This window comes from Carcharhinus amblyrhynchos, chromosome 12, assembly GCF_965287045.1.
Source record: "Carcharhinus amblyrhynchos chromosome 12, sCarAmb.v2.hapA, whole genome shotgun sequence".
Taxonomy (NCBI): domain Eukaryota; kingdom Metazoa; phylum Chordata; class Chondrichthyes; order Carcharhiniformes; family Carcharhinidae; genus Carcharhinus; species Carcharhinus amblyrhynchos.
This window is the reverse complement of record NC_137335.1, coordinates 16,324,086-16,345,184: the sequence shown is the minus strand read 5'-3', so window position 1 is coordinate 16,345,184 and position 21,099 is coordinate 16,324,086. Positions and strand designations below refer to the sequence as shown.

Below are 21,099 nucleotides of genomic sequence, written 5' to 3'. Positions count from 1 at the left end.
AATAATGTCCAGATAATTTAAGCTGCAGGTACGCTGATTTGTGTTCTGGTCTATTTGAATGAAGGATTTTACTTCTCATGTTTCAAAATCAGATGTGAGAGACAACTCTTTCAGCCGTTCTCGCAGTTCCAGTGTTACCAGCATTGACAAGGAGTCCCGAGAGGCAATCACAGCTCTTCACTTCTGTGAGACTTATACCCGAAAGGCGGACACATGCACATCACCATGTTTGTGGGTAGGGACTACACTTGGCACTGTACTGGTCATAGTACTGAATCTGCCACCTGGAGGAGAGCAGAGACTTACTCAGCCAGTCATCGTGTCTCCCAGTGGTAAGAGCATTTGTACAGTCATATTTCACATTTGAAGACATTGTAGAGAAAATAATTGAGACATAATGCTCCTGTGAAGTGCCTTGTGACATTCTGCTGTATTAAAGACATTAACAAGAACTCGCATTTATGTAAAGTGAGATGAAGTAAAGGAAGAGGCTTGTGTGGAATGTAAAGACTTGTACTTAATTATTGGATTGACTGTTTACAGGAAATACACATGGAAAAACTGGCCACACATCATAATTAAATTTTAAAGAGAATATTGGTACCCAGATCTGAACACAGTACCTCCAGTGTGGTCTAATCAGGTCTTTAAATAGCTATAGCAAGACCTCTACCCCTTTATATTCCAGTCCCCTGGGTATAAAGGCTAGCATTCCATTAGTTTTTATTATTTTCTGTACTGGTTCCTGACATTTTAATCTATGCAGCTGGATCCCCAAGTCACTTTGGACCTTCACTGTTCCCTCATCTTCATGTTGCATAATTGCACATTGTGAGCCAAACGAGAATAGTTGTCAACAGCTTGTCAACTTTGTTTCTCCCACTGAATACGGTTTGTCAGTCAGCCAGGTTCAAGTACAATGCAGATTGTGTTGTCACACCAGGCATGTTTAATGGATCTAATAGTGTTTTTGCCAAGTGAACTGTTTCATGTTAAAAATGACATCAATGAAACTTCTAAGTGGTGGGATTAGATTTTTAAAGACAGAACATTTGATCTATGTTGTTACCTTTTGGAGTGAGGAAGTTGGGGTTATCATTTTGGTACATTTCGCCTGACAAATGATCATCCTTTTGAAACAGTAACCCTCTCTCCATTTTGCCATTGATGCTACCTGACGTGCCGAGCATCTCCAGTAACTGCAGTATTTTATTGTTCTCCTTGAAATGTTTTGCATATTTAGTGGTGAAAAAGTAGCTTGTTGCTGTAAGTGAAAACCTTAATTGTGTAGTGCATATTGCTGAATTTGTTTTGCCTAGTGTAGCTCTATATTATTCCTTACAGTATTTTGTATATTCTACAGGGACTATACTGAGACTAAAAGGGGCAATTTTGAGAATGGCATTTCTGGACACCACAGGAAGCCTCATCAACCCAGCACACGAACCCTGGAGAGAACCAAATGTACCAGAGGAGAAGGATGACAAAGATAAATGTAGGAAACTGAGGCCTGTATCTGTCTCTCCCTCATCCTCTCAGGAGATAAATGAAACCCAGTACGCAGTGATATGTTCAGAAAAACAGGCAAAAGTTATCTCGCTGCCATCCCAAAACTGTATTTATAAACACAACATAACTGAAACATCATTTGTTCTTCGTGCTGATATTGTGGGAATGAATGGGAGCATCTGCCTTGCATGCTTCTGTGCCAATGGACATATCATGACATTCAGGTAACTCACATTGTGCTTTAGTGCGAATGAACTAGTTGTATCAGGATGTGTGATAGAGCCCACAGTGCACAAACTGAAATTTGTTAAGCGCATGATAATTTTTTGCAAGGATATTAGAAATTTGTATTTCAATAAGTTTATTGGAAAGAATTGGTTGTTGTTACCAGTTTGGTGTAAGTTTAAAAACTCTAAATTTTCAACATCTTCCAACTTGGTTCAGTTGTAACACTGTTGCCCTCCAGTCAGCGTATTGTGGCTTTAAATACTTGATCAGTGCTGCGGTGCTCAAGGCGCTGCTTTTGGTCTATAAATTGATACATGGTCTTGTCTGCTTTGACCAGCAATGATTTCTCTGCCTATACTGCTTATCTTTTCATATATTACTTCGTTGGAATGTTATCCACTTGCATTGTGCACCATATACAAGATGCACTGCAGCAACATGCCAACCTCCAAAGACAGCATCTTCCAGACCTGCAACTTCTAACACCTTGAAGGAAAGGTGAATGGGAACACAGACACCTGCAAGCTCCCCACCCAAGTCTCTCATCATCCTGATTTGGAATCTTACTACTGTTCCATCACTGTCACTCCCTTCTAGCATTGAGGATGTACCTCGTCCAAATGGACCGCAGCGTTTCAAAAAAAAAAGTGGCTCAGCACCACCTTCTCAAGGGCAATTCTGGATGGCTATTTGGGCATCAAATGCTAACCTTGTCGGCAATGCTCACATCCCACAAAAGAAATCTTTACTAAATTGCTGTTCATGGGGAACTTTAGCATGTAAACAGGCTAGACAACTGCTTTTCAAATGTACTGTGGTGAAACACTTTTTGGGATGTTCTGAAGACTAAAAGGTATTTTATAAATACAGGTTGCTTTTCCTCAGCGCATGCACAAGTGGCTCCAGTGTCACAGAGTCTCAAATCATGCACCTTCTCACTCCACCCTCAACATTACAGAAGGGAAAATTCATGGAAGTTACAGCTGAGAACAAGCCTGTTTGATACTTTGTGCCTGTACTGGTGCTAGCTTTTCCATTGCAACTTCTTGTTCCAGTGCATAAATTCCATAAAGCATTTAGCCTTATGATGCCTTGTAGGTTACATAACGCCTTAGCACCTATGTCTAATTTATTAAGCAGCATTGCCAGACATCTGTTAATATTATACCGAACATAATCACCTAGAATTGCTTTATGGTAAGGTTGGCCCTCAAAGATGTTCCTTTATCTGTGTACTTAATTTTTATCTTTTACTTATTTCCTTTGGAACCGTATCAATAGATAGAATGGTGAATTGGTTGCAAGGGTATGGTTTTGCCATGTGGCAATAATACAAAAAGAAAATCTGGGATTATAAATGCTGAATGGAATATCAGATTGTTTGCTGTGCATTTCATGTGGTTTGGCTGTAAAATAACGGCCTCAGGACATTGGGAATGGTCCTGAGACTTGTGTGAACTCAGCTTGAATGTTGTTTTATTCATTTTATGGTTTGTGGCATTACTGGCTAGACCAGCATTTTTACTGTCTATTCCTAGTTGCTCTCAAAGGTGGTGGTGAGCTACTTTCTTGAACCTGCAGTCCCTGAGGGCAGGTATACCCACCGTGCTGTTAGGGAGGGAGTTTCAGAATTTTGACTCAGTGACAGTGAAAGAAACAGCAACATATTTCCAAGTCAGGTGGCTTGGAGGGGAACTTCCAGGTGGTGGTGTTCCCAGGTATTGCTGCCCTTGTCCTTCTAAATGGTTGTGGGTTTGAAAGGTGCTGCTTTAAAATCTTTGGTGAGTTCTTGTAGTGCATCTTGTAGATGGTATACAGGCTGCCACTGTTCATCGGTGGTGGTGGGATTAAATGTTTGTGGAAAGAGTAGCAATCACATGAGCTGCTTTGTCCTGGATGGCGTCAAGCCTCTTGAGTGTTGTTAGAGCTGCACTCAAGGCAAGAGGAGAGCATTCTATTACTCTCCTGACTTGTGTCTTGTAGGTGATGGACAAGCTTTGGGGAGTCAGGAAGTGAGTTACTTGATGCAGGATTCCTAGCTTTTGAGCTGTTCTGGTAGCCAGTTTTATATAGCCAATCCAGTTCAGTTTCTGGTCAGTGGTAACCCCCAGGATGTTGATAGTGGGGGGATTCAGCAATGGTACTGCTATTGGTTAGATTCTCTCTTGTTGGAGATGATCATTGCTTAGCAGTTGTGTGATGTGAATGTTACTTGCCACTTGTCAGCCGAAGCCTGGATATTGTCCAGGACTTGCTGCATTTAGCCATAGACTGCATCAGTATCTGAGGAGTACTGAACATGGTGCAGTCATCAGTGAGCCGCCCCCACTCCTGACTTTGTGGTGAAAATGAGGTCATTGATGAAGTAGCTGAAGATGGTTGAGACTACGACACCGCCGTGGAGCTGAGGGAATTGATCTCCAATTGCCACAATCATTTTCCTTTGTGCCAAGTATGGCTCCAACCAGCAGAGGATTTTCCCCCTTATTCCCATTGACTCCAGTTTTGCTAGGGCTCATTATTGTCATACTTTTGTCAAGTGCTATCTTGATGTAAAGGTCAATCATCCTCACCTCACCTCTGACGTTCAGCTCTTTGCCCGTGTTTGAACCAAGGCTGTAATAAGGTCAGGACCTGAGTGACCCTGGTGGAACCCAAACTGAGCATGTGTGAGCAGGTTGTTGGTTAGTAAGTGCCATTTGATAGCACTGTTGACCTTTTCCATCACGTTACAAAGGATCTTAAGTAGACTGGAGTGGTAATTAGCTAGGTTGGATTTGTCTTGTTTCATGTATACAGGACATGCCTGGATAATTTTCTCCGTTGCTGGATAGATGTCAGCTGCACTAGAACAGCTTGGCTAAGGGCACAGCAATTTATGGAGCACAAGTCTTCAGTACTATTGCCAGAATACTGTCAGGGCAATAGCCTTTATAGTTGGTAACAATGGGATGATTTAGGATCTGGAGCGCTAAGGGATTCCTGGGATATGGCAGGAGGCAACATGAGAGATAGAAACAGGTATAAGCCTTCAAGCCTGCCCCACCACTCAGTACGATCATTGCTGATCTATGCAGGCCTCAATTCCTTGCTGTGCTATTTCTCCATAGCCCCCTATTCCTTCATCTATCAAATATTTATCCACCTCTATTTTAAGCACTGCTAATAATCCGCTACTCTTTGGGACAGAGAATTCCAGAGATTCGCCATCCTCTACAAGAAATTTCTGTGCACCTCAGTTTTCAATGACTGACCATTTATCTTGTAGCTATGCCTCCTTGTTTGAGACTATCCCATTAGTGAAAACATCTCACCATTTACCCTGACAAGTCCTATCAAGCCATATGTATGAATAAGGCCACCCATCACTCTTCTAAACTCCAAGGGATACAGACCCGACATGTTCGTCTCTCTGGGTAGGACAACCCCTTCTAGGAATTGGCATGGTGAATCTCCTTTGGACTGCCTCCAATGTTACCATATCCTTTCTAAGATAAGGGAACCAAAACTGTACCCAGTACAATTGCAACAAAACCTCCTTATTTTTAAACTCCAACCCTTTTGCCAGAATGCCATTTACCTTCTTAACTACTTGTTGGACATGCTTGCTAGCTTTTTGTGATTCATGTACTGGTTCACCTAAATCCCTTTCTATTTCACTCACTCGCAGTCTCTCTCCATTTAGATAATCTGCCTTTTGATTCCTCCTACCAATGTGCATGACCTCACTTCCCCATATTAAACTCCATTTGTCAGGTTTTCGCCCAGTCACCTAATCTATCTGTATGCCTTTGCAGAATCACAATATCCTCATTACAACCTGCCCTTCCATCTATCTTCGTATCATCAGCAAATTTGGAAACCTTACATTCTATTCCTTCCTGTGGATCATTAATATAAATAGCAAACAATTGCAGGACAAGAACTGATCCCTGCAGTACTCCACTAGGTACATTTCTCAACTCTGGAAATGACCAACTTATTCCAACTCTGTTTTCTATGTAACAGTCAGTTTTCAATCCATGCTAACACACTTCTTCCAGTTCCATGGGCTTTTACTTTATGCACTAGTCTTTTGAGGTATCTTGTCAAAAGTCTTTTGAAAATCTAAATGCACTACATCGGCAGGTTCCTCCCTATCTACACTCCCTATTACATCCTCAAAATATTCGAACAAATTTGTCAAATGTGATTTACTTTCTGGGTTTTTTTAATGTTTGATTATATACAGCTTTCCTAAATGATTAACTATTTCCTCTTTGATTATTGACTCCAGCATCTTACCAATAATAGATGTTAAACTTGCTGACCTATAGTTCCCTGTCTTCTGCCTTTCTCCCTTTTTGAACAAGGGAATCACATTGGCTGTACCGTGTGGTACAGTACCATGCCGAAATTTAATGAGTCCAAGTCACTATTCACTGCTATTATGTCACATGCCAGCACTTCTCTGAAACCTTCCTTGATTAATAGCGATACCACACCTTCTTTCCCCTTTGGAATATCCTCCCAGGTATTCCATTGAATACCCGGGAATATCGATCACCCAGTCTTGGTCACCCTGCAACCACGTTTCTTCAATAGCTAATACATCCTACTCCTATTTTGCATCCTAGTGTACTTAGAAACGTCCTAAGGATGCAAAAGGTGTTGTAGACATGTACATTGAATTTGTTCTGGGGTGTGCACTGAATAAGTTTATAAAATGGTCAAATTCATCATCAGTGCAGTTTAAAAATGGAAGCCTTTCCAAAGACTAGAATGATGATATACAGAGTGACTTTGACAGCAGTTCTATTGTAAAGAGGGAGTGTTACATAGAGCTCACAAAGTTCTTTTATAGTCAGCACTTTGTTAGCATTTTTTTTCATTCAAGGTCTTCAGCATTGTACTTGAAATCATGTATTTTAAGTGATTGTCACTCATCAAGCTGTATTTGAGATCACAATGATAAAGTCTATACCAGAAGCAAAAAAGCTTTTTAATCATGTATGGCCATTTGATCATTTTTAGCAAATGTTCTCTTCTATGTGCCTCCTGGTTCTGCATGTCAGAAGCATGCTTTCTGGTACAGGTCTTGAGAGTAGCAGTTGGCTGGATGGCTGGTTCATGATATGGAGTGACAACAGTGTGGGTTCAGTTCCTGTACTGGCTGAGATTATTCATGAAGGCCCCACCTTCTTAACCTGAGGTGTGGTGACCCTCGGGTTAAATCACCACCAGTCATCTCTCTTGGTCAAAAAGACTTGGACTAAGACTACCTTGCTTACTTTACTTTGATTTGATACCAGTAGAAAGGTGTTTTAATAGAATAGTGTATATGAGATAGCTAGGAGAGGGAACATGTATCTAGTACCAATGTGTCTGTGACCAATGATTTGTATACAGTTTGTGTATCTGCAACAGGTGATATGTAATATTAAGCAAAATATAATAGAATACATATTTTAATCATATTCTGATTTTGTTTTGAAGCTTGCCAAGCCTTAGGCCACTGCTAGATGTCAATTATTTGCCACTGACGGACATGCGAATAGCTCGTACTTTTTGTTTCACCAACAACGGGCAGGCTCTGTACCTGGTTTCCCCTACTGAGATCCAGCGCATTACTTACAGTCAAGGAACATGTGAGAATTTACAGGTGAGCATCATTGGAGTTTGTTGTATTTCCACACAGTGAAAATGGCACTGCAGAAGCTAACCTTTAGAGCGCCTGTTCTCATTGATGTTTCCTTATTTACATGTCATCTATATCAAAGTAGATCTGAAACATACTTGACACAGAAGGCGTTACTGTGACATGCGTTATGCAGGTGGTATAATCACCCTACTCTATTGCCTTGTTCCAGGATCACAAATCAGTTCGATTATTTTTGTTGCTGTTTTCTCTTGTATGTTGGCCTGAAGCAACAGAATCTGATAAGGCACTAAAGTGAGGAGAAACATTTCAAAAAACAGAGGCTCTTTGTGACTGATGCCAGCAGTCAACTGACAATCCAGCATGTACCAATTCATTGCTGAAAAATCCTTCATTCGGCAAGCAGCGGTCAGCTCTGCACTTTCTGTCTTACAAATCTCCATCCATAGCTCCTTGTGCATCTGATTTACTTCATCCCATCGTTGTCCCTTCAACTGCCTGGATGCTAAGATCTTGGAATTCATTCTCCAAATCTCCCCACCTCTCTGCATCTTTATAATCCTGTTCAATATTCCTTAAAAACTACCTCTTTGATCAAACTTTTGGTCATTTAAGAACGGAAAAAATAGGAGCAAAAGAATCAAGCCTGCTCCTGAGTGCAATATGACCATGGGTTTCAACTTTACTTTGCTACCTGCTTGATACCAAATCCACAATCCTCTTGCGTAGCGAATTCCAAAGATTCACTTTGAATGAAGACATTTCTTTTCAGTCAGTTTGAAGATCAGCCCTTTATCCTGAAACTGTGCCCTTTTGTTCTAGATTCAGCCAGAGGAAACATTTCAGTGTCAACCCTCTTCATAATCTTGAATGTTTTACTAAGATCACTTCTCATTCTTTTGAACTCCAAAGAATACCGATCCAATTTACTTAACCTTTCATCATAGAACAACCGTCTCACCCAAAGGAGTAATCTAGTGAACCTTTGCTGTACTGCCTCTGTTGCAAGTATAAGCCTTTCTTACATATGGAGACCAAATTGCACAATGTATTCCAGCTGTGGTTATTCCAAAGTACCACACAATTGAAACAATATTTCTTTATTCTTGTACTACAGTCCCTTTGCAAAAAGGCTGCAGTTCACCTCAAAATACAACTTTGTACAGTTGTTTGGAGGTGTTGGCGGGGAGCACATTTAGAGAAAGCTGGGGATAAACCCTGTGTCTGTGTGGGTTTCTCCCACAGTCCAAAATGTGCAGGTTAGGTGCATCGGTCATGCCAAATTGCCCCTTAGTGTCCCCGGATGCATAGGTTGGAGGGATTAGCAGGGTAAATATTTTTGGGCTTACAAGGATAGGGCGTAGGTGGGATTGTTCTTCGATGGGCTGAATGGCCTTCTGCACTGTAGGATTTCTAAGTATGAATTGAAGGGTCTATTACCACATGAAGTGTTTTCAAGAGGCCACTGACTAGTTAGCAATGCAGTGTTGTTCAACTGGATGCCCTCGGTTTTTGTAAAAAAGATTTTGAATAAAACACCTTTGACTTTTTTCCAGGAAATGTTAGGAGAACTGTTTACTCCTGTGGAAACACCAGAAGCTCCGAACAGAGGGTTTTTTAAAGGCTTGTTTGGTGGAGGTGCCCAGTCACTGGACAGAGAAGAGCTTTGTAAGTACAATGGAGTAATGACAAGGATGACTTTGGTCCTAAGAGCTGTGCTCTTAGCTGGCTTTTTTAAGGTCTCTGTGTCATCTTTACTTGCAAGCAAGAAATATGTTGGTAAACAAAATGTCTGCTCCTAAGCTGTACAGAAGTTTTGTAACATAAAAACAACAAAAGAAGGCCATCAGACACTGCAATATCTCTGTGACTTATTTGCTCCCTCTGATTTGAGATTTCAACTTGAGCATGAGGTTCTCTGATCTGTAACTGAAGGTCGAGCAACACAATGAAAAATCCAAAACTTTATCAGAAGTTGGAGAACAAATTGCATTCATGGCAAGGTTTTCATAACCTCATGATGTTCCAAAGCCCTTCACAGCAAGTAAGAGATCTTTGTAATATAGCCATTATGAATGAGTGGAACACCTATACAGGAAGACAAGAATGGAGGGGTTGGAGAGGTTATAAAGTCATAAGAGGGCAAGGGTTTGCATAGGATAGAATAACAATGAAAGTTGAAGGACACGATAAGAGGATGTAGGTTTGGACACGTTACAATTTGTGAAGGGCAGAACTTGGGAGTTGGAAAAAAAACACTGATTCAAATCTAGAACATCATCAATCCCTGGGGTACGTATCAGCACCACTTCTTATACCATTCATTATTTATGCATAGTTTGGGCTTCCATGGAAATTTAGTACACCTTACGGCAATTCAATCAATCACTGTTGCTCGTCACTGGCGCTTTCTCTATTCTTCATCTATTATTTCAATTAGTTTGCATATTAGACTTCTATTTACATAAATCTAGCTTTATACTTGGAACTGAATGCTGACTATTCCAGTTCATCCCAAACAGGTTTTGAGTTTCTTGTAACATTCTTGGTATTTGGGCATCACCGGTTAGTCAAGTACTTATCACCCTCGAGAAGGTGTTAGTGAGCTGCATTCATGAAACAGTGTGATCCATGTGCTGCAGCTACACCCACAATGCTGTTAGAGACTGATTTCCAGGATTTTAACCCAAGAACAGTGAGGAAGCAGCAATATATTTCTTAGTCAGGGTGGTGAATAGTTTGGAGGGGGCATTTTCAGGAGATGGGCATGTTCCTATTGGTTAGAAATATTTGTATTGCAATGTTGCCATTTCATGTTTGAGTCTTGGGAGTCTTAATGACCAATAATAGGCAGATTCCTGGAATGAAGGGGTTGGCTTCTGAGGAACGGTTGAGCAGATTGGGCCTATACTCACTAGAGTTTAGAAGAATAAGAGGTGATTTTTTGAAAGATTTAAAGATTTTGAGGGGGCTTGACAAGTTAGATGCTGAGAGGATGTTTTGTTTCATCAGGGAATCTAGAACTAAGGGAGACAGTTTAAAGATAAGAAGTCGTTTCTTCTCTGTTATCGGTCTTTGGAATTCACTTCGACAGAAAGCAGTGGAGGCTGGGTCATTAAGAATATTCGAGGTTGAGTTAGATAGATTTTTGTCCAGTTGGGAATTATGGGGGGACGAGCAGAAAAGTGCTGTTTACACCACAGTAAAATCTGCCACAATTTTTCTGAATGGCAGAGCAGGTGCCTAATGGTATACACCTATTACACTTTCATATGACCATCTTATATTGGCAGTATCAATCGAATCTCCTTGCTGTAGGTCTAGAATTTGATAGTATATTGTTTCATTCAATAGTGTTGTGTATGTTGGCTAAAGGTGGGCTTGAAACGTTACTCTGCAATGATCCATTGGTTTTCTACAGTCAGGATTAAAGAACCCTGCTGGAGAAAAGAAGAAAGGCAGCCATTCACTCCAGCTCATACATTATTGGAAGTGGACCAACTATCGCCACAACTTAGCAGAAATAAAAACTATTTCTGGTATTTTCATTTAAAAACTTGATATGGACTTCACACAGTTTTGAGTTCTCAACATTTATTATTTTCAAAACTTGTACCCCCCCCTGCCAAAAAACCAATCTTACCTGTGTCACATTTTATTTCTGTACTAAAAATCTACTTTTCCTTTAAACCAGTCGGTGAATCCGCAGCAGGTAAACCCTCGAGGAGCCTGGCGCAACATATCCCAGGGACTGGTGGAATTGAAGGGGTCAAAGGAGCAGCGTCTGGTGTTGCAGGCGAGCTGGCACGGGCCAGGATAGCACTTGATGAAAGAGGACAGAAGCTGAGTGAACTGGAAGAGCGAACAGCAGCCATGTTATATAGTGCTGACACTTTCTCTAAACATGCTCATGAGGTAAGCACTAGGCAGTGATCTGTACTACATTTTAGCAATGTCATGTTATCGCTAATTTCTGGTTTCCCTAGCTTGGAACCATAACATGAAATAAGAAGACACTTCAGAAGTACTTGGTGCTACAGAGATACACGTTCGTGCTTTCTGTCTTTCACAAGCGACATGTTGCCTTTTCCATTTCACATTTCCTCCCACGAGCGCCCTACGCTATCAGGATTATCTTAACTGGCCTGCTCTCCCCCCACAGAAAAATTGGTGTATTCAATTGCTAATTAACAGTCCAGAATATATCTTCTATACAAAAAACCATGCAGCATCTCTTGTTTACCCACTCCTAATGTGTGATGCAGAATATTGTTTTTTAAATAATTTTTCCCTTAAGTTTGCCATGCACTAAATATCTCTCTTAAAATCAATGTGTAAACACATTGATAAAGAAGTGCCTGTACTGATTGTGTTGCATCAAGTGCAGAGTGGGAAGCTTCATTCATGAGGTGATAAGATCATAAGAATTGGAAGCAGGAGCGGATCATTTGGCCCATGGGGCTGCTCCATCATTCAGTATGATCAAGACTCATCTGATTATGACCTCAACACCACTTTCTGGCCGTTCCCCAAAACCCTCAACATTCAGTGTCCCAACAGACCACACCAATAAAGTTCACTGCATCCCTGGACCTGTGTTTTGAATAATTTGGATTTAGTTTTATAGCACCTTTCCAGGCCTCAGGATTTTTCAAAGCACTTTGAATGCAATCGGGTGCTTGGTTGAAGTGTAGTCACTGCTGTTTAATGCAGGAATCATGGTGTCCAATTTGTAGACAATCTGTGTTGCTGGTGTTCGTTAAGGGATAAGTAATATTATCTTGGGATCTCTTACCTCCACTTAAGAGGACACATGGGTCTTTAGATTAATGTTTAGTCCAAAAGACAGCACACTTAACAATGTCGCACTTCCTCAACACTGAGGGAAATGTTATTCTGGATTTTGCCTGCTTCTTACCCCCCAGTCATCTCTCTGGTCCTGATATGTTTATCAGACAAAATTTTGAGGATATGGTGTTGGATTTTTTCTTGCTACATCTTATTTAACTGTAAGTCACTCCTGCTTTTCTATTTTGTGCCACATATCATTCAGCAGCATACAATGTCCAATAGGACTTTAATGTAGTTGCCAAACTTAGAGGTGGTACTTAAAAACAGACAATAATAATGTTGGGTTACTTACTGATATTATTGATCAAGATAAATGAGAGAATTCAAGGGTTAAGTCCTCAGTTGGTGCAAACCTATGGTAATATAACACAAATAATGGGGAAACCTGCAAACTATTCAAAGGCTTTACAAAGGTAAGTGCTAGTGATTAGTAGGATTTATTTTCTTTATTGTGTGTTGTCGATCATTACCAAGCACTCCCCCGCCTCCCCACCTTGCTGAGTAAAGCCACACTCCAGCTTCCATTAGGGTGTTTGCAACAACAGGATTTTCATATCTGGAGGAAAATTCAGTGACCAACAGTTTCACGCTGCCTCGCAGTGCCAGGAATCCAAATTCAATTCCGGTCTCAGGTGACTGTGTGGAGTTTGCACATCCTCCCTGTGCCTGCGTGGTTTTCCTCCAGGTGCTTTGGTTTCCTCCCACAGTCTGAAGATGTGCGGGTTTGATTGATTGATTATCCATGCTAAACTGACCCTAAGTGTCAGGGGGATCATGGGGATCGGGCCTGGGTGGGACTGTTGTTGGGTACAAGCTCGATGGACTGAATGGCCTCTTTCTGTACTATAGGGATTCTATGATAAAACTGGCTTGGCAGTTTGATTTCCCACCCAATAAATCCAATATTTCCTGAGTTGATGATGCTCCCCTTTTGAACTTTTGACTATTATTGGAGGTAAAACTGCTGTTTGATGAAACAGTTGTTTGTACCGTTGACTTCATCATGGGAAATTTTTGATCTTGGTGAACTGGGAATTGAAGTCACCATATCCTTATGTTTTTGTCTTCTCTTTATATCCTGCATATTGTACACCGAAAAAGGAATATTTAAGGATTTCAATCTAACCACTTCCTATCAAGGGACCAGGACTAAGGAAGTTTTCTCCTTGTTTGTCATTATCAGAGTAGAGCTTTGGGTTTTTGTAATTTTGGAATGTCAGTGACTGTCACGTTGATTGTTGGGTCATTGTGCCATCTGCTGTCAGTTGACAGGATGTCCCAAGGGAGGTTCCAAGTCTTTCCACCTAAGCCTGAAGGAGCTGCAGGCAGGCACTTCTGAAAGCTGTGCCTGAGTGATAGAAATATCAGGTTTCAGCCAGTCTTGGTAATCCTGCAAAGCTGGCAGTGCCTACTGGTAGATCAACATCTTTGTACAGGATGTAGTTTTCAGCCAAATAAATAAGAATTGTTACAGCTTCTTTTCCTGATTTGAGCATGTTCCTTGCACTATTTGCATTCAGTCTTTCTCTTTAATATGTATACTTGCATGGGATTGCACTTTGGTAGCACTGCTGCCTCACAGCATCAGGAACCTGAGTTCAATTCCCGACTTAGGTCATTGTCTGTGTGAAGTCTGCACGTTCTCCTCCTGTCTGCGTGGATTTCCTTCGGGTGCTCCAGTTTCCTCCCACAATCCAAAGAAGTGCTGGTTAGGTGAATTGGCCATGCTAAATTCTCCCTCAGTGTACCCGAACAGGTGCCAGAGTGTGATGACTAGGGGATTTTCACAGTTACATCATTGCAGTGTGAATGTAAGCCTACTTGTGACCAATAAATAAACTTTATACTCCAAAATCTTGTAACATGAACTATTATTTAAACAGCTCAATTACAAGTACTTGTTTTTGCCCCCAAAACAACAAAACTACACTGCAGCTGATTATATTTGAAGCTTTTTGAAATACGTGAAAGATAGGTGTCAAAGTCTCTGAGCATTCTAACCAACAGCAGTACTCAGCTTGGCTCAGTGATTAGCACTATTGACTCTGAAGGTTGGGGGCTTGAGCCCCCCTCTAGGATTTGGATCAAAATCTGGACCAACACTTCAGTACTGAGGACATGCCACATTTCAGAACTGCCAACTTTGTGATGAGACGCTAACAGGAAGTACAGTCCGTCCTGGAGGTAAAATATCCTCCTGAAGAAAGGCAGTGAGATCTCCAGTGCCCTGGCCAATATTTCTTTCTCAGTCAACAGCGCCAGAAGCAAATTGGTCATTCATTACTATTTATGAGGCTTTTCTGTGTGTAATTTGGCCGGCTAATGCCTCAATGCGATACGGTGTTCTGTAAGTGCAAGGTCTTTTCTTACAAGATCTTACAGTATATTTTCTGAAACAAATGAACCTGTGCACAAGAATTAGGAGCAGCAGTAGACCCTCGGGGCTGCTGCACCATTCTATAAAATCATGACTGATCTGATTGTGGCCTCAACTCCCACTTTCCTATCTGCCCCCACCCCCATAACCCTCATCTCCCTTGTAAATTAAAAATCTATAAAATTCAGCCTCGAACGTATTCAGTGATCCAGCCTCCTCTGCCCTTTGGGGAAGAGAATTCCACAGACTAGCAACCCATAGAGAGAGAAGAAACTTTCCCTTATCTTAGTCTTAAGTGCGAGACCACTAATTTTTAAACTGTATGCCCTAGCAGCACAGTGGTTAGCCCTGCTCCCTCATAGTGTCAGGGACCTGGGTTCGATTCCTGGCTTGGGTCACTGTCTGTGTGAAGTCTGCACATTCTCCCCATGTCTGCATGGGTTTCCTCCAGGCGCTCCGGTTTCCCCTCAGTCTGAAAGATTAGGTGCATTGACCTGAATGGGTGTCAAAATATGGCGACTAGGGGAACTTCACAGTCATTTCATTGCAGTGTTAATGTAAGTCTTATTTGTGACTAACAAACTTAAACTTTGCTTTAAACTTTAGACATCCTCCCAGTATCCACTCTGTCAAGCCGCCTCAGGATCTTTTATGTTTCAGTACAATCACCCCTCATTCTTCTAAACTTCAATGGGTATAGGCCCAATCTGCTCAACTATTTTTCGTAAGCTAACCCCCTTCATCCCAGGAGTCAGTTGAGTGAATCTTCTCCAAAATGCTGCTCGTACAGTTGAATCCTCTCTGAAGGAGACCAAAAATGTGCAGAGTACTCCAGAAGTGGCCCTGTACAGCTGTACATTTACACTCGACTCCCCTTGCAGTAAATGATGACATTCCATTTGCCTTCCTAATCATTTGCTGGAAATGAATTGTTCATAGCAGCATGCAGTAAAGGCAAGAGATAGATCAACCAGATCGATATTATCCACAATTAAAATAGCCACGACTTAGTGGCTGGACACACTTGCCTCTGAGTCAGAAGGTTGTGGATTCAAGTCCCACTTTGAAGACTCAGGCGTGTAATACAGGCTGACACTTCTGTGCCACACAAAAGGAGTGCTACACTGTCTTAAGAGATCCTTTCTTACAGACGAGAAGTGAAACTAGGCCCCATCGTTCATTTCTGGTGAGCATAAACAAAACCATGATGGTATTTTCAAGTGCTCTGTTGTTGTTTGAGCTTTTGTATTAGATTGGAGCATTCCCTGAATAGCTCTGCAAAACTCATTGAGATATTCTCGAGAGAACGACCGTGAGGAATTCAACAGGGTTGTTGCAGTTCACTTGGTACCATAGGAAAATGCTTTTTTTGGGAAGGGAAATCAATTCTTTGTCACAGATGTTCCAGAAACCTGCCTTTTGTGTTCTGCCCTTCTGTTCACAAATGTCCCTGAGGTTCTTGAAGCAGCCAGCAAGCATCTCTTATAAACAAGGGAGAGCTAATACCTTGATGTACAGTTCCTGGCTATACTGCTCTTTCAAATTGGCACAACCATTCTTTGAAACCCTGGTCAAAGGTAAATCTGCTTGTCCAAACTCTTCCTCTATCTTGATCCTCCAATAGTTTGGAGGACATTTCAGAAGATGTAAATTTCTTTCAGTCTGTTCTTTGGAAGTAATATTTTTGTCTTTTCTTTCCAGATGATGTTAAAGTGCAAAGATAAGAAGTGGTACCAGTTCTGATGGCCTTGGTCCACGTTACCAAACTTAAGCTGGAAGGAGGTTATCCACAGATGATTCTCCCTCTTCATTTATTTCTACAGGACAGGAGGTTCATCTTTGAGTACTGCTGTTTCCTAGCACAACTCATAAACTTTCCCTCAGTCACATTGCTTTAAACTGAGGAGGAAACTGAAAACTTGCAACATGAAGGTGTTTTCTACTGTAACTGTGGGTTGGTGCACAGTGTGGGACCTGAGCAGGGAACAAGGGACACATGGGGCCGTGCTGGGTTTTCTGTGTTATTTCACACGCCAAATGTTTTGTGCTATTGTCTCTGCCAGTGTTTCACCCATGGAGCTATAAATGTATACTGCATTCACTCCAGATGCCAACAAATGCAAAACAAGAGGATAAATACATGTAGCAGAGTATTGACATGAGAATCCAAACAATGATCCATTTCTGGCCCCAAGAAATTAATTTGCATCTTATTGGTTTGCGTTCAGAGCTGGTTGGGTGATATTGATTTGTATCTGACGCTGATTGGAAGATACAGGTTTGCATCCACTTCCTATTGAATGATGCTTGTTTGTCTAATGCTGGTTCGATATTGGTGTATGTCCACTGGTTGGACAGTTTGTATCCGGTGCTAATTGGATGATGTCAGATTGTGGCCATGCTAATTGGCTGATGCTAGTTTCTGTCTGGCTGAGTTAGGATGATGTCAATTTGTGTCCAACAATGATTGTTGATTTCTGTTCAGTGGTGATTGGATGATGTCAGTATCTCCAACAGTGATTGGTCGATGTAGATTTTTGTCCCAATGGTGATTGGATGATGTCAGTATCTCCAGCAATGATTGGTAGATGTTGATTCCTGTTCACTGGTGATTGGATGATGTCAGTTTGTGTCCAACACTGGTCAGATGAATACATTTTTTGACCTACTTTTGTCCTTGGTTGATATGGATTCATTTCATGCCAGATGCTGCCTGTAACATTATTCATACAGAAAGTATTGTAATTAGATTTGTTACTTTTGTTAATGTAAGTTTATGTATGTCTCCCCATTTACTATAAATATTTGTCAATAATGCAAATCCTTCTAAACTAATGACCTTTTTTTAAAAAATTAAATCATCTTTGGGGTTTGAATCCGCATAGCCATTAAACAAATAAAATTTTAATGTTCATTAATAGTATTACGTTGCCAGATTTTACTCCAGTTTGAATACTCTAATATTTATTGTAGTAACTCCTACCCTATTGCTACCTAGGTCTTGTATGAAATCATGCCATTTACCAGACATGCGTCTGCAGAATACTTTGGGAGACCGTGGAAGTATTTTTTCTTGTTCAAGGAACAAATTGTGGTCGACAATAAGAACTATTTTCCTGGCAGAAACATGGTTGGAACTAAAGGGGAGAAAGATGGCAGGTTAATATTATTTATGATGTGGGAGGAAGAAATGGGTGGCAGATTAATAGGACATTGAAGTTCCTTTAGAGAAACACTTGCGTGCATGGAATATCAGCATAGTTAGTTTTTTGTAAGTGAGGTCAGCTGCTAGCATGGGCTGGTTCTGATTCCTGTTCATACCTTGCTGTACATTATTGGTGTATTGTAGCATTCTGTGCTACATGGAGGTGATATTTAGTGCAATACTTTGGGAATGCCCATATTGGAAAATTAAATGGAATGTATCTGAGAAGTCGGTCATAACTGTGTTTTACCTTTGTTTTTGTACATACAGTAGTTCTCTCTCCTCCTCCTCCTCGTCCTCCTCTTCCTATATCCCCCCTCCCCCACCCTACCCACCACTGCTTTCTGGTCTCTTTGCTTTAGCTATGGTGTGTAAAGTCTGCAGCCTTTCCCATTCATGATCATTGCACATATTCATCTTGGGTCTTGTGTGGGGAAATTAAAGGCTGACATTGTGCCGAAATGCTGCTGGTTCCAGCAGAGAGGGCTCTTGTTTAATGACGAAGCCTGGACTTGGAATGTAATTGAGTCCCATTGTTGTATGTTGCCCATGCAGTAGAACCTTTTGCTCACAGACCTCAGCAGCCACAGTATCCAGATCAACACAGCAGACCACCAAGCTTTTAAAATATAGTCTATTAGAAATTCCCGAGTTTTTGTTTCATGGTGAAATTCTAACCTGCACTCAATATAAAATGTCGATCCCCATGGTCGAATTCAGTGCAGAAATGTGTCTATCTGGTGTGTTATTATTTGTTGCCAAGCTTTCCATATTCAGTTTTTCTGCATTTATTTTTTGAGGTTGTTTTCATTCCTTTTTGTTTGCTCTAGTACCTCATTGAAATCTGGAGCACCTCTTTTTAAAGTGGCTGCTGACTGGATTGTCCTCTCTCTCCCCTAATTATGAAGGCACAATGCTCCTTACAAGGGGAGTTGTACATACACAAAGGGTCTTTATCCTCTTGATTAGCATTTCAGGATTTCTTTAACGAAACTGATTTCTTTTCAGCATATTTGAAAATATATAAATATGAAGTATATGTGTTGAGAAATATATTTCCTTAAACATGTTTTCAGTGTAGGGTCTGTACTTCATTTCCCTGATCTTTTGATGGAAGTGCACGAAATTAACTGCTGTTTGTGTGTTACCCGTGATGTGCATCAAGTCTCTGAGTGTTCTGTTAAATTAAAAGCTAATGAAGTTGAATTTGCCGAGTACTTCTGCCAAATTGTAATGTTTTTTCCTGAAAATTGTTTTTTCTAAAAAAAAATTAAAATATCCAATCCAGCTGACAAATCTGAAAGTGTTTGTTTTCAAAGCACCTGTTTCCATATGGTGTACGGACAGCCTTGTGACTTTCAAACCTTCCCAAAAATGGTCACCCCATCTGCTTCCCTTTCTTTTGTTAACAGGATGCTGACAACACTAGGACAAGCCATCCCCTGGTTCCCTGAGAAGATGATAGTGGGTCTGCCTGAAACATAAGTCCTTGCAATGGTGCTTTTTCTTTGGGTAAAAAATTATTTTGCGAATGATAGGCTTACTTCAGAGGACATTAAGTCAACCAAGTAATGTTGTCCTGGTGCTATGTATAAGCAAAACCAACTGGAATGGCGGCGGCACAGTGGTCAGTACTACTGCCTCATAGAGCCAAGAACCCAGGTTTGATTCTGGCCTTGGGTAACAATCTGCGTGGAGTTTGCAGTTTCTCCATTTGTCCGTATGGATTTCCTCCGGGTGCTCCGGTTTCTGCCCATAGTTCAAAGACGTTCAGGCTGGGTGGATTGGCCGTGATAAATTGCCCCTTTGTGTCCAAAGATGTGTGGGTTAGATGGATTAGCGAGGTAAATGCGTGGGTTATGGTGGTAGGCTGGGGGACGGGCCAGGGTGGGATGCTCTTTCGGAGAGAGTGTGTGCAGATTCAGTGGGCTAAATAGCCTCCTTCTGCACTATAGAGAATCTATGGTTTCCTTTCAGCGGGGAGTTAGCAAATCAGCTGGGCTTTTACTGCAATCTAGCACCTTTCATTGATCATTGTCTTTGATGTAAACTGACAATTGCTAGGTTTTCAAAACTTACACGGTTACTGGATAAAAATTGTGATGGTAAGACTGCTGTACCCTGTATTCAGCTGTGGTGGGAATTGCATCAGGAGCTATATTTGGAATTTCAAATTGGGCAGCCTGAAAGGTATGAAAACACCTTGTCGTACTGGGGATTAAATGAGACAGAGCTGTTGATCCACCTCCCTTTGCAGTGGCACGTCCTTTCTCACACTACAGTGCAGTCTTTGCAAATGACAATAATGGTACAGAATTGCAAATAATGCTGCAAATGGGTTCTTCGGATTGGTGTTTGTCAAAAGTATCAACTAATAAAAATATTAGCAACACCAAGATTAATTTTTGGATCGAAATTCAAGATCCTATACGGTGGGGAAAATGATTCATATCCTTTAATCATCAGCAGTCCAGCTTTACTGAATTCTACATTTTGATTACGAGCTGTCGGCAAGATTAAACCAGATTTTAATATTAATATTCGTACTGATGGGTAATGGAACTAAATACTTCCTCCACAGTCCTGAAATGAGCATTGTTAGGTACGTTATTGCAGCAAAAAGGAAAGAATGTTGAATTTACAATATTTTCTTCCAGTTTTCATTAAAATAGTTTGTCCTCTGCCTTCATCAGTAAGGTAAATAACTTTTAGGGCCTGTAACTAATTAGCAAGTATCAAATATATTGCTCACAACTTATTAACCAGTGAACTGTGTCATGAACAAATATTGATTGGCGATGAAACTTGTCCCGCTAAGATTTATGCATTAAAAAAATGTAACTCACTTTACATGCATGTTTGTCGCATGGGACCTGGCAAGACAAGCATTTCTTTTGCTTATTGGTGGCACAGTGGTTAGCCCTGCCGCCTCTCAATGCCAAGGACCCAGGTTCCATTCCAATCTTGAATGACTGTATGGCATTTACATGTTCTCTCCATGTCTACGTGGATTTTCTCCAAGTGCTCCTGTTTCCTCCCAAAATCCAACGATGTGCAGATTAGATGAATTGGCCATGTTAAATTGCACCTTAGTGTTCCAAGATGTGTAGGTGAGATGGACCAGCCATGGGAAATGTGTGGTGATACAGGGATAGATCAGGGGAAAAGGCGTGGGTAAGACACTGCCATAGTCGGTGCAGACTTGATGGGCCGAAAAGACACTTCTGCATTGTAGGGGTTCTCTGATTAATTGGAAAGGATTAAAGAAGGCTAATTGAACTCATTCCACAA

The 21,099-nt window shown here is 41.1% G+C and overlaps 1 protein-coding gene across 1 annotated transcript in view; it reads left to right on the top strand.

Annotated features, from left to right (window-relative positions):
- LOC145350807 (syntaxin-binding protein 5-like) overlaps window positions 1-19,096 on the top strand; it is a 186,902-nt gene extending 167,806 nt beyond the window's left edge. Inside the window, 6 exon segments of the mRNA XM_080200126.1 lie at window positions 93-332; window positions 1,364-1,733; window positions 7,213-7,378; window positions 8,932-9,043; window positions 11,070-11,290; window positions 16,305-19,096. Of these exon segments, the coding sequence (XP_080056252.1) occupies window positions 93-332; window positions 1,364-1,733; window positions 7,213-7,378; window positions 8,932-9,043; window positions 11,070-11,290; window positions 16,305-16,346 (1,151 nt within the window). The 3' untranslated portion in view covers window positions 16,347-19,096.
- The last annotated feature ends 2,003 nt before the right edge of the window (window positions 19,097-21,099 follow it).